The sequence below is a fragment of the Lutjanus erythropterus genome, chromosome 11, assembly GCF_056507025.1.
Source record: "Lutjanus erythropterus isolate fLutEry1 chromosome 11, fLutEry1.hap2, whole genome shotgun sequence".
Lineage (NCBI taxonomy): Eukaryota > Metazoa > Chordata > Actinopteri > Lutjaniformes > Lutjanidae > Lutjanus > Lutjanus erythropterus.
Window position 1 is genome coordinate 23,410,275 of NC_139327.1, and position 14,023 is coordinate 23,424,297.

At 40.8% G+C, this 14,023-nt stretch overlaps 1 protein-coding gene across 1 annotated transcript; it reads right to left on the reverse strand.

Moving 5' to 3' along the window:
• Positions 1-1,163: 1,163 nt before the first annotated feature.
• pcyox1l (prenylcysteine oxidase 1 like) lies at positions 1,164-13,525 on the reverse strand. Its single transcript, XM_084730322.1, has 7 exons — positions 13,168-13,525; positions 10,868-11,074; positions 8,773-8,947; positions 6,012-6,223; positions 5,507-5,647; positions 3,451-3,862; positions 1,164-1,587 (listed from the first exon to the last, which is right to left on the reverse strand). Exons 1-7 carry the CDS (start codon positions 13,274-13,276, stop codon positions 1,338-1,340), a joined length of 1,506 nt encoding a protein of 501 aa, XP_084586448.1. The 5' UTR covers positions 13,277-13,525; the 3' UTR covers positions 1,164-1,337.
• Positions 13,526-14,023: the final 498 nt, after the last annotated feature.

A 14,023-nucleotide genomic window follows, 5' to 3' on the forward strand; every position in this document is an offset into this window, starting at 1 on the left:
ACACCGCGAGCAACACAATAAAACGGCCTCCTAACAGTCAATTCATGTTCTGTTGAGAAGGAATATTAGATGGCGTTTACCATGTTTGCTTGTTTTACTAATTTCTTAGCCAAGAAAAGCTGCCTGCAGCAGTTTTATTTTGGATGAAACCTCTAATTAGCATTAGCAACCAACTGCAAAATGTTTCATATATCTGCAATGTCACTGGCACAGAGAACGAAGTAATCAGCAAAATCTAACTGGCCTCTGGACAGTAGCGCAGCACCACAGTCGCCTTAAGTGGTGCGGTTAAAATGAGTCTGAGTTGATTTGACTTTGATGTTTATTTGTTTTACTGTATGTCTAAGTTTAAACAGGATAAGGCAGGGTCAGTTTATGTTCAAGATATTTATCAGTAATATGTTCCAAAAGAGGTGGGTGGCTGTCTAAAACGTAAATAAAAACAGAGTGTAAAGATTTGCAAATCCTTTTCCACTTGTGTTCAATTACAGAAGAAAGACATGATATTTAACGTTCAAACTGATAAACTTTACTGCCCTCTGTAAATATATACTAAATGTGACTTTGATGCCTGAAACACATTTTAACAAAGTTGGGACAGAGGTGACAAAAGGGTAACTATCACATCTGTGAAGGTCCCATCAATGCTGAAAGGTACATACAGTTTTTGGAGCGACACATGCTGTCATCCAGAAGACGTCTCTTTCAGAGACACCCTTGCTTATTTCAGCAAGCCAATGCCAAGTCACATTGTGCACGTGTTACAAGAGTGTGGCCTCAGAGTCAAAGAGTTCAGGTTCAGACTGACCTGCCAGCAGTCCAGACATGTCCCCCACTAAAAATGTGTTGTGAATTAAGAAACACAAAACCCAACAACAGAGACCCCAGACTGTTGAGAGCCTGAAGTCATATATCAAGCAAGAATTTTCCTTTTAGTTTCACCATTTAGTTCCCTCAGTTCCCAAATTCTCAGTGAATGTTGTTAAAAGAAAAGACAAACATGTTCCCATCCCAGCCTTTTATAAAATATTGTGTATTTACAAAAAATAATGAAGTTTATCAGTTTGAACATTAAATATCTTGTCTTTGTGCTGTTTTCAATTGAATGTCGGTTGAAAAGTATTTGCAAATCATTCTATTATGTTTATATTTATGTTTGGGACTAATAATGAGTACCCTAATAGAGACACTTTCTGGCTCAAAATCCAGCAGGAGATACACTCAAAGACTTTGAACGTGTGCACATCAACTTTGTGATGCTGTAAGAGCTACAATTACCCAGAAACCCTCTCTCTGCCTCCCTACATTAACATGAACTTTGCTGCAGCTCGTTTTGGTCATAGCTCAGTCTTGATCCTGTGCATCAGATCTTTCTGGTCCACCATGTCCGTCTGTCTGTTCCAGCGGTGGTAAGCCAGCAGGGCGATGTTCTTGGCGGCCACCGAGCTCATCTCCATGGCGCTGCCGGCCAACTCGATGCCGTTGAGGTAGTAAAGATTGGGGTGGAGCTCCACGGGTGGCAGTCCGTGGCTGCTGCCGTAAGAGGGGTAGGCCTGCCACTCCGTCACTTGCACCGAGTAGTACGACCTGAAATTGAGAGGTAAAGGAGGAATGTTGCTACTCTGGTTTTAAAAATATCTCATTATGATAGAAGGGCATGGTCATCCACATTAACTGCTGCAAGGCTGCTACTGGATGATAAACATCAGAATTCCAGCCATGGCAAGCTTCTCAAATGTGAATATTTTCTGGTTTCTTTACTCCTCTATGACAGTAAACTGAATATCTTTTGGTTGTGGACAAAACAAGACGTTTGAGGATGTCACCTAAGGCTTAAGGAGACACAGAGCAATATTTATCACCATTTTGTAATATTATATGGATCAAACAACTACTTACTGACTAATAAGCAAATTAATTGATAATGGAATCAGTGATTAGTGGCAGCCCTAATTGCAGTGAATCATTGTATAGAAATTCATAGTCCCTGCCCTGTAGGATGAATCCAAAAAACTTTGGGGATGCCCTGACTTTTCCACGTTCTGAATTCAAGACTTCTTGTATCTTTAAACAGCAGATACTGTATGTATCCAAGAAAAAAATTTCCTTTGAGACAATAATGTCTGCAGAGTGGGAGGGAGACGAGCAGAGCAGACAGGCAGCTTTTATTTTATATTTTACTTCTGTCATGAACACGTCAAACAAACCAAGTGTTGTTGACAATGTCACGTCCAAAACATCCAACACAACGGTCTGCGTGTTTAAAATGTTTCATATATGAATAAATATAATAATAATATGATAAAAGGTTTAAATAAACTATAACTAGAGAGACAACAATTTCAAAGACAAAATGTGGAGAGGACAAGCAAACAAGCTTCAGTATGGCAGCGGCGTGTAAATGAAGCTTTAACAGTCTATGCATAACCTCATAATTTTAAACTTCCAACTGTGCGACCCCCCTGTTGGAGTATGAATGAACCAAATGAGCGCTGCACACAGCTGGAACGGTTAAAAAACCAGACACTACATTTTACCTATAGATAGCTGCTGCTTTGGGTCAACTGGCTCTCAGAAATTAATCCTCTGCTTCTTCAAACTTTTTTTTTAAAGATTATTTTTTGGGCTTTTGCCTCCACCCTGGATAGGGACAGCTGAAGACACGACAGGAAGGGGGGTAGAGAGACGGGGAATGACACGCAGCAAATGGGTCACAGGTGGGAATCGAACCAGCGATTGCTGCACAGGACCAACAGCCCCAGCACACGGGGCGAAGGCTCCACCAACCGAGCCACGGGAGCATCCGGCTTCTTCAAACTTGGTGACATACTGAAAAACGTTGTGAAGCAGCTGAGTTTCAGTTTCAGCTCTCGAAACAGGTTTGTTGTTTTTACTTCTTTTTATTAAGCAAAAGGAGCACCGCTCATGTTCACTTGACGTTGATTACCTCTTCTTTGCCACGGTGCAATTTCTTTAAAGAAGCTTAACAAGTAATTCTCAAAGTCATGTTGGGCTTGATGCAAATAGTCAGGCGGGTCGAAATTTCGCCTCCTAAATATTCACAATGTTGTGCTGTTTATTTGTTTTGTTGATGGTGTGTATAGGCGTTTAATCTTATTAAACATTATTTGGCTGTCTTATCTCACAAAATGATCAGAATGTATCTAGAGGAACTGGTCAAAAATAGAGCTGAACAATTAGTCCAATGATTAATCAGCAACAATTTTGTTGATGAATTAATCGAGCAATTCTCTAAACCCCAATGGCAAAAAATTCAGATGCTCTAGCATTTCAAATGTGAATATCTGCTGTTTTTGTTTGGTCATATTGGCCATTTTTCACTATTTTCTGGATGAAGTGATTAATTGAGAAGAAAATCCTCACATTATGCAGTAAGGCAATTATAGTTAGCTTGTAGGCCTAGTCAATACGATGAAGGAAGTGACTGACCTGAAGAGCGTTTTGAGTTGAGTCTTGTCCAGAGGTTGTGGTGAGAACACTTTATAGACCCCGGCCTCTTGTGGCTGCTTACGCCGGAAGCCTGCAGAGATGTTGACGGGACAAACACTCGCCACGCTGTTGAAAAACAAATCTGGCGTCTCAGTCGTCAAGACGCTGGCGAAAGGGAACAAGCGGGGGTCCGGGAAACCAAAGAAAGAGGTGTTGAGGTAACCATGGACGATGGTTGCCACAGTGCTGTGATAGTTGCCAGGCAGCTGGTCAAAGGGAGGCGTGAAACCTTGGAACTGGACTCCCGACCCGACACTTTCCTGAAGTGGCGTCGCCAACACTACAATGTCATACAGCTCTGATTCCATCCCTGCGGCTGTGGTGTAGCTCAACTGGTACTGAGGAGCTTCCACTGTGGGGAAAATAATACACAAAATCAAGGTTGACACCGTACTTCATGATTTAGACACAAACTCATCTACATCAGTCCACTGATATCGAATCTAATCTAGAAACATCCAGCACATTTCTCATGACTCAAGGTGTCTGTTCCAACAGGCAAGTGCCGACACACTGAAATGATAAGATACGCATTTCTGTGAAAGGACAAAAGGTAAAGAAAAACCTGTTTGTAAACGTCATGGGGTAGAAGATTGTTGTAAGTAGCTACAGGTCCGTCATGTACGTTTGAAACATGGTTTTTCATTAATAACCTTCAAGGGCTTCAATTCACACAATGATGGATTAAAAGAAATAATACATATTTGTATACTCTTATGCTGTTATATAAGATCTTTCTGAAACTGAATGCATTATTGAAGTTCTTCGGTGATAAATTACTTCCATTATTAACCACTTTAGGGATTTAGTACTTTTGGATATCTCGTGAAATTGAACTGGATGACTGGAACCCTCACTGACAAACTGTAGTTTCTGCCTCCAGATAAGACGCTTTTCTGCTTGATTTTGAGAGAAACTAACTAAAACTGTTTTTATGTTAGATTTCTTGATGTTTATAGTATCAAGCTACATTGTAGCTCTGCTGTAAATATATCAGTGGTTTCCTGGTTATCAACAGCAATGAGAGAAAAAAAAAAATCAGTGCAGTCATACGGCCCTTTCCTACTTCACGAACTTAATGAAACATAATGTGTAGTCACTGTAAATGTGGGCACTGCTCAGGGGGTCATACTGAACAGTAGCCCTCTATTGAATAAGGATTTGAGTCTCATTAGCTACTGAACTCCTTATTGTGAAATTTAATCATTACGTAAACTGGGGATGAAACGATTACCGCTTTCAATAAACCATGATAGAATTCCTGACAATCAGTATTACCGTTTCAAATTTTAATCAAGTTTGATAGCCGCACTTTGAAAAACTCAGTGAAAACAGCATCGAATGCCCGTAACCTTTGACCTCTAAGGTAGATATGCTGCCATCCAGATGTCTTTTTCAGGGACAACCCTGCTTATTTCAGCCAGACAATGCTAAGACACATTCAGTATGTGTTACAACAGTGTGGCTTCATAGTAAAAGAGTTCAGACACAGTCCAGACCTCCCTCCCATTGAAAATGTGTAGTACATTATGAAGCACAAACTACGTCAACAGAGTCCACGGACTGTTGAGCACCAGAAGTCATATATCAAGCAAGAATGAGAAAGAATGAATGTCACTTTCAAAACTTCAATAATTAGTGTCCTTGTTCCCAAATGCTTACGGAGTGTTCTTAAAATAAAAGGTGATGCATCACAATGGTAAGCATGCCCCTGTCCCACATTTTTTAAAAATGCTGCAGGCATCAAATTCAGAATTTACTAAAAATATTTAAAAAATATAAAAAATAAAAAATAAAGTTCTAAATATGAATATTAAATATCTTCTATGTTGTCTTTGTTTTTTAACTGACAAGTCAAAAAGTTTTGCAAATCACTGCATTCTGTTTATTTATATTTTAATGTCCCAACCGTTTTGGAAATGGGATTTGTATATCTGAAACCAGTTTGTTCAGTACGTTGACATGAAAACACTCATCCAACTCCAGGGTTAAGTACCTGAGTAGACTGGGGAGATGGAGTTGACTTGAGCCTGCAGCAGGTTAGCATTGGCCATCTTCAGCAGGCCAGAACACACCAGCTTGTTGCCTCCTTCCACCGCCCACAGGTTGTTCTGGGCACCAGCTAAAGACACTGCGCCTGTAACACACACACACACACACACACACACACACAGTCACAACAGACCGTGCCAAGTGCTATAAACCAATTATCAGCTGCCCACGCACTTTCCTATTCTCTCACTCCCACAGGCCACCCCCTCCTCTCACCTTTCTTTCCTCTCTTCTATTCTTGACACCCCGCTCCTCAGTTCCTTGTCTCCTTTATCTCTTCACTTTTCCTTCCTTTTTATTTCCTCTCTTCTGACCTACATCAGCGCCGACGTCAATGTTCAGCTCATAACTAGCCCTCATTTCAGCACCACAGCCACCCTCGTCCCTGTCTCTTTCCTAATCATCACCCCCGTCTTTGTCTACTGCTCATTTATTCACACTCATCTGACCTACAAAGGCGGGGATGCTGACGTTCTGTCCGTAGTTGACCCTCATGACGGGCGCGATGACCTCGTCGATGAAGCGCTGTGACACGCCCAGCTCCAGCAGCGAATCAGAGAGTGGCCTCCGGGTCATGTTGATGAAGCCGCTCCCGCCGAGAGAGTCCAGCAGTTCCTCCACCGAGCTGAAGGCATAGCCGTGGGCCTGGTACTTGTAGATCCTACATTATACACACACAAAACAAACGGTTCATTATTGATTATATTTGTAGAGTGCAGATAGATTTATAAATTAACATACTAGAGGAATGTTTTTTCCTTATTTCTGTCCAAAACTTGTGACGATCACAAACTTTCCAGCGATTATTCTTGTATAAGAAAAGAGAGAGAGAGAGACAGAGAGATATACAGGCTCACTGTTGTTGATTTAGAGAGAAGGCAAGAAAGACGCAGTGATACAGCGATATATCATTTCCTGAGAGAGGAAATAGAGGCCGGTGAATGTTTCAGGGGTAAAGTGCAAATCTGAGCCAGGTTCATGTTTCAGCAGAAACTGAGTGATGATAACAGTATTGCAACAAGAGATTTGATTTGTACTGTATCATTTTGTTATTGGAGGATGAAGAGAGCTGAATATTCATTACAGAGGAACTTCAAAGTTTCAGGCAGATGGTTGTTGGTATTTATACCAACCTCATGCTTGGAGAAGCCACACACTGAGTTGAGGTTTTGCAGTGATAGCGGCTGCAGGCGTCACCAAATAACAAATAACTCAGCAGAGGCGTCACCCATTGACTGCAACAGTGGGAGGCAGTGCTGTGCATTAATTCTACACCTGAAGTACCTGCTTTTACTGTCTATGATTCACTTTCTGATGCAGTGAAAACAATGGTGGCAAGAACACTGCTTAAGTAACATTATGTAACTATTCTAACCTGACATAACAGCTTCAAAATCATTTTGATGAGAATAACTCTGTCATGCCTACTCCGTGGTCCGTACACCTGTTCTCGCACTAAGTAACTTTGGTTGCCAGGCTGCGACAAGTACATAACACTTTACACCACTAAGTAACACACCACCAACTATGTTGCTGATTTGAGCGAAACTGGATCATATTTTATGGAAAAAATATTTTCTGTTTTTTCCCTCTGATGTCCTCTGGCTGCTCTGCCTTAACTCTAATTTACACAGTTTCCTGATGGACAGTGAAGTAACCATAAACTGCAGCTAAATGTAGCTACTGTAACCTCAGTTAGCCGGACTGCCCAAAACAAAAGGCTGCTAATACTAGCTGGCCTATTACATATTGTGTTGTTGCACTTACTAGATGTTTGGCTGTGTTAACAAAGTTGTCGAATGTGCCTTTTTACACATGCAGCACACATTAGGAGACTGTCCACATCAGTTCACATCTGTCCAAAGTAAGAGGAGGACTCATCTGTAATGACTGTTTTTGCACTGATATCAATACAGAATTCTAAAATTAACAAACTGTGATGGAATCGAAGAAGGTGGACAGATGTAGAGATCAGATGACTCCAGTGTGCTGACTCAGAAGCTTTTTTCCCTCCAGGATGGTGAATGTTATGTCAGAGGAGGGCAGGACATGCATTCACCATCCTGGGGAAAAAAATAATGGCCTACAGGGCAAGAGACACGTTTCGTGGTGCAATGCTTTTCTGACTGACTCTTTCACATTATAGATGATTGGCAGACAGTCTGTATGAAAACAAAACTATTAGTGGCTTCACAGGTTGCACACCACACAGCGTCATCAATACACCTACTCACATGCTCCGGACACTGAGCTACAACTTTGTTAACACAGCCAAACATCCAGTAAGTGCAACAACACAATATGTAGTCAGCCAGTTAGTATTAGCAGCCTTTTATTTCAGGCAGTACGGCTAACAGAGGTTATAGTAGCTACATTTAGCTGCAGCTTCACATGAGGTTCACCCTACTGTAGGACTAGGGAGCTGACAGGGTTAAGTCTGGGTCAAAAAATGTGGACATTTGTGTTCACACATACAGCTGCTCCGGGTAGTTTCTAGATAACTGCAAAGTTGTAGTACATGTGTGAAAGGGGTTATAGAGTCAGGCATCCACAACGAAGATATGAGGCTCTGAATCAGGTTCAGCTGCAACACAGCTACATCCTGTCAAAAACCCAACATGCCAAAAAGCCAGGGCAAGATTTTCCATGGCTGTTATGGCTGTCATGGCTGCCGTGCTCCCTCAGTCATATGCCCTGTGGCCTTGATCCCTGCTTGCACTGTTCCATCTGATTTTGCCATTCTCTCCTCTGCCTATTTCCTGTCAGTATGTTTTTGGGAGACCAGTGCCTTTTGTTGAGATTCTGAATTTTTACTGGGCAACATCAAGTCATACCCTTTGCACATAACCAATGTCAAATCCAGCACTGGCCAACCAGGTGACTTGATAGAACTCATCCTGATGAGCTGCAAAGCTGTGACTTTTGGTGGTTTTATGAATTAGAATAAAGAACTCAGTGTTGCTATCACTAAGTTAGTTATACCATGTATTAAAAATAAAATCATCCTTAACCATTAAGTTAGATTCTTTATTTCTGTGGACTCATTGTTGTACTTGATATCCTTGCTGCCCTGGACTTTGGCCTTTGTGTCCTCAAAAATATACAGACCAGCGGCCAAGTGGCCTTGCCCCTAAAATAATTAAATTACAGGCCTGCAAGCAGCTGCCATGAGACTAGACAGCAAACAGGACACTATTTTTTCTGGCTTACCTCATGAATTTCTCCATGATTTCCTCCACCCACATCTGCAGGCGTATGAAGCTAATGCCGTAGCGCCACCACAGCCGGAACAGGTCCAGCAGGTACCAGTCTGTCTCCTCCAGGATCACCTCCTCGCCATTAAACACAGCCGTCTTACCCGCCACGCTGCGACGATACTTTAAACCTGGAGGGGTAGACACATGTGACACAAAGGACAAAAAAACTCCACACAAATAAACACAGGGCGGAATTTACTATTGAGGACGTTTTTAATGAATTTGTCTCTACCAGCAGTGACATCACTTGTACCAGTCCATTTTTTTACAATAAACCACAGGAATAATGGACAGTACATTTTTAATTAAAAATCCAAACATTTTTCCCTTTGTATTTTAAAACTTTCCAAACTGACTTGACAGTGATACACTTCTTTTTCTCTGAAACTGTCTGGGCTGTAATATCTACAACCCCATTTCAACACTGTACATAAACCGTAAATAAAAACAGAATGCAATGATTTGCAATAGTTTTTGTAAATATGCACTAATTCTGAATTTGATGTCCGCAAGGCATGTTTACCACTGTGTTTTGTCACCTGAGTACACTAATTGTTGAAGTAGGGACATCTCTGAAAAAGACAGCATCTGGATGGCAGCATATGTTGCTCCAAAACTGGTATGTGTCTTTCAGCATTAATGGGATTTTCACAGATGTGACAATTACCTATGATGCCACGCGCATTAACATACCCCCATAGCATCACAGATGCTGACTTTTGGAGTTAGCACTGGTAACAATCAGGGCCCCGTTTTCCAGAGCCTTCGTAGCGCTACATGCGTCGTAAGTTGTATTTTAAGGTCTCCCTTAAGGTTATGGGCTGTTTCCCAGAGTTGGGACAACCTTAAGGGAGACCTTAAAATACAACTTACGACGCACGTAGAGCTACGAAGGCTCTGGGAAACGGGGCCCTGGACGGTCCTTTTCCTCTTTAGCCGGGAGGACCCAACGCCCATGATTTCTGTGTAGCCTGAGGGGTCAAAGCTCACATGCTTTCAGTGTTGGTTTTTGTTGTTGCCCCTTATGTGCAGTGATTTCTCTGGACTCTCTATTTTTATGACATTTTGGAATTTAGATGGTGAAATCCCTAAATTCCTTGCAATTTTCTGTTGAGAAACTTGTGAATGACTGAGCCTTTTGAGGATGGCCTTTTAATATCCAACCATATTATTATCATCTGTTACCAATTGAACTGTTTACCTTTTGAAAGTTCAAAACAGGTGTTTTTTTTTTAAGCTTTCCACAACGGTCACAGTCTTTTGTTGCCCCTGTCCTAACTTTTTTGAAATGTGGTGAAGGCATGAAATTAGAATGAGTGTATATTTACAAAAAACAATAAAGGCTATCGGTTTGAACATTAAATATCTTGTCTTTGTAACATATTTAATTTAATACAATTCAAAAATGTTTTTATTTACGTGTCACACTGCATCCCAGTTTTTTTGGAATTGGGGTTACACCTAAAATTCTCCATAACAAAATGTAAACAGTCATGTGGTCTGATTACTTTGACAAGGCACTCAATACTGAATGCAGCAATGTTTTGTTTTCTACATCCTAACATGTGACACTGCTTATGAAACTATTATACAATCATCAACCTTTCTTGACTGATAACCGCTCTTCCTGGTTAGCTTGCATCTGCTTGAGGGACAAAATGAATGTGATCATGCAATCTTCATTGATGTTACACAGGATCTCTATATTCTACAAAAAACGTATCTCATTTACACCAGGACACCTGTTTTCTTAGCTTCTAACCCTGAACAGATGTTTGTGGGTTCCACTGGGAGCCAACTGAATTGCTGTTTTGATGATACTAAAAAGCATTTTGAAGCCCAGCTCTGCTTTTAACTCACCTTTGACTATCTAACATGCAACCATGCATCCTTTTCATTAAAAACAACTAGAAAAGGGCAGTCACAGAGTACTGAATTAATCCTACGCTGTCAAGTGCTCTTATTGTCCTATTGACCTTTTAAGCCTTGTGAGTGTGTGTGAGAGTGTGTGAAGAGTGTGTGAAGAGTGTGTGTGTGTGTGTACCAACCTAGCTGTTTGACAAACTCCTGCATGTGGAGATTCAGTGAGTGAATGATGGAACCTCCAGACTCGTAGTCATGGTGGTTGACCGTTACGGTGGCAAGACGCCCTCCAATCTCCCCCTTCTCAAACACATCCACCTGGACTTCAGGGCCAAAGTGCTGCCGCAGGAAATGGGCCGTGGAGCTGCCTCCTATCCCCGCCCCAACCACCGCTGGAACACAGAGGATGAGAGCCAACAACAAAGAAGTGTGAAATCAGAGCATTGTTTGAAAGTGAACTGTTATAAAAAATAATGAGCATGAATCAGACAGAATAGTTTATAGTTTTTGTAGCATCTGGCTGTTGAAAGACATGATCTCACCGCAAATGGTAACGTGTGTATGTGTCTCTAATGGAAGAAGAAATAAACAAATCACAACTGAGTGATTAAAAAGTAATATTGCTCCATTTTATTTTGCAGCTTTTAAAGGTCAGTCCTCATACCTACAGCTGGACAGAGGAATGCAGATGAGAAACACTGGTTTCTTGTTGTAGTGCGAAGTAGAAAGTGTTTTTTTGCAGCGTCATTACCAGGGTTTAACCATACCCTTATTGTGATTCAATAAAGAATCATGGTCTCCTTCCTCAAACTAAAGTCTCAGACTTTGAAACCCCTGATCTAGATTTAGCTGTCAAGTTTTGGAGATTGGCCAAAGAGATGTCGGCCTTCTCTTGAATATAAGGTAACTAGATAGTGCTTGGCTTGTGGTGCTCAGAGAAATTCAATTCAAATCAGTTCAAATATTATCGAAATTGCAATGCGGCCAAGTGCAATATCAAAATCGCAGGATCTGCAATTTCTGGATAAAGGTAAAATGTGCCACATTTTATAATGGTCTGGCCTAAAACCACATTCTCCAGTTGTGAGGTAAAATGCTAATTTGGTATAGATTCAATCAAAAAAAAATCACATCATCATCATTTTTATATTTTTTAATCAAAATGACATTAAAAAAAATGACCACTACCATTAAAACTGTGAGTCCTACTGCAATCGCAGTATGTCAAAAAAAAATCCTTTATGATTTCTTTCCCCCATTGGCACAAGCCTCTTGTCTATGAGTAGATGCACAGTGATATGGTCAGCAGGTGTAATTCGTTAAGAAGACAATTGTTTCTATATGAAGATGTCTGTGGATTATTCTCATGATTTCTGAAGAGACACTGCTACTGAGTTTTTTGAATGTGTTATTTTTGTGCTTTAAGCAAAAACGGCTGGGTGCCATCTTCTTCCATTTACGGATCAAATGTTAATTAGTTTCACAATAAAATTCCTGATGATTAGCAGTTTCATTTTTAATTACTGTGATAACTGTGTTTCATCACCACACTTTGAGAAACTCACAGTAAATACAGTCCAGCATGAAACAAAGTTGGCAACGGTCTCCCAGACAAGCACAACAGTAATATGGGTTTGTTTGCATCAATAAAACAGTCACATCACAAAGGACATGATGCCATTTCAAATTGTTTAAAGGTTTTCAAAATAAAACTTGATTTCAGTGTGTGTATCAGTATTTTCTCAGCATATTTTAAACACACCGTGATAATGCTAATAATTGTGACAATTAATTTTGGTCACTATAATGGTGATGTGTAATTTTCATGTAATTTCATTTCTACTTCCATTGTGTTTGAGAAAATGTAGATATCTCTATGGCTGACACCTCAGCAACTCGCACCAAAACAATCTAGATGGACACATAACACTATATTATAATTTCTGATGCATTCATTGTTGCAGCTGGTAAATGTAGAGCAAGTTTTCATTTTATGTTAGTCAGCTGGTGAGATTTAATAAAATTTCATCTAATAATTTACATCATAATTTGATTATGTTTTGTATCATCAATCTCAATATGCAAAGTAACTTGTAACTACAGTTATCAAGAATACTGGCCGATATATCGAGCACTTGCATAAATGTACTTAGTTACTTTGCACCACAGGCCGGATACTGTCCTTGCATAAACGAGGAATCATTTGCTCCCTTCCAAAGTGTCATTATAAGGAAAAAAAAAAAGAATTACACATTCAACTTTGCTTACAAAATATTAGTTACCTGCAGATATAGCTACAACAGCCAACAGGAATACATGTTTAATCTACGAATTTACAGAAGAATGCTAATTAAATGTCTACTCATTAAAACACAACAGCCAGGAGTTAGCTTATCTCTCAGACTAGCTTGTAGCCCTGTGAATGCGGGCTAATGTTAGCTGTATGTAACGGCTGTTTCTGTTGTTTTGACATTGCTTTTCTTGCCTATTTTAGAAGGCGGAGCTCCGTCGACATGAGCGGATGCTGCCGGGTCTCCGGCAGCCGAGCAGGCTGACAGCACGACGGCGAGCAGCGGGAGGAGAGAGCCGCCCATAGCGGCTACAGAGCGGTGATGACCGGGAGGAGAGGAAGCGGCAGTGAACGGAGCACCTGACGTCAACTCCTCTGTTTTCTGTTACTTTACACGGACAGCTTGTTCAGAATACGTCAGTTTACATGTCGGTTGAGTCGACCGCTGCAATCAGACAGTGCTGCGTTTTCAATGGGTTGAGGATGCTGCACAAAAGACGGCTGGACACTAGTGGTCATAAAGACGCAGATGAATTCACCAATGAACGCGCTACGTCCGGCAACATCACGTGATCTCACAGACGGCCACGTTTCGACCAATCAGAGCCGTCTGAGCAGCAGTTAAAGGGAAAATCCAGCACTTTTCATCTAGATGTCAGTGGCGGACACAGGCTGTCTGAGGGCAGGGGCGAAATGTAATGTAATCTGATATAATATAATCAAATAAATAAATAAATAAAATAAAAACAGTATTTCTTTTCAGGCAGATTCGACCAAGTCAACATAAGTTAATGCAACTTCCTGTGTTTTGGTGAAACATGGACCTTCGCTGTGCCATAATAGTACTAATACTTGGATATGGTCAACCTGCTTGGAGGAGCATGTCAGAGTCTAAAACATGCAATTTCCTGTTGCACAGCAGGTGGCGCTATGACTATTGCAGAATACTGTCATGTACATGTATTAAGGGCGAGACTGTAATTAAACATGTGACGTTTGGTTCAGATCAGACCATTAGCACTAAAGTTATAGCAATTTCATGTTTCATGAC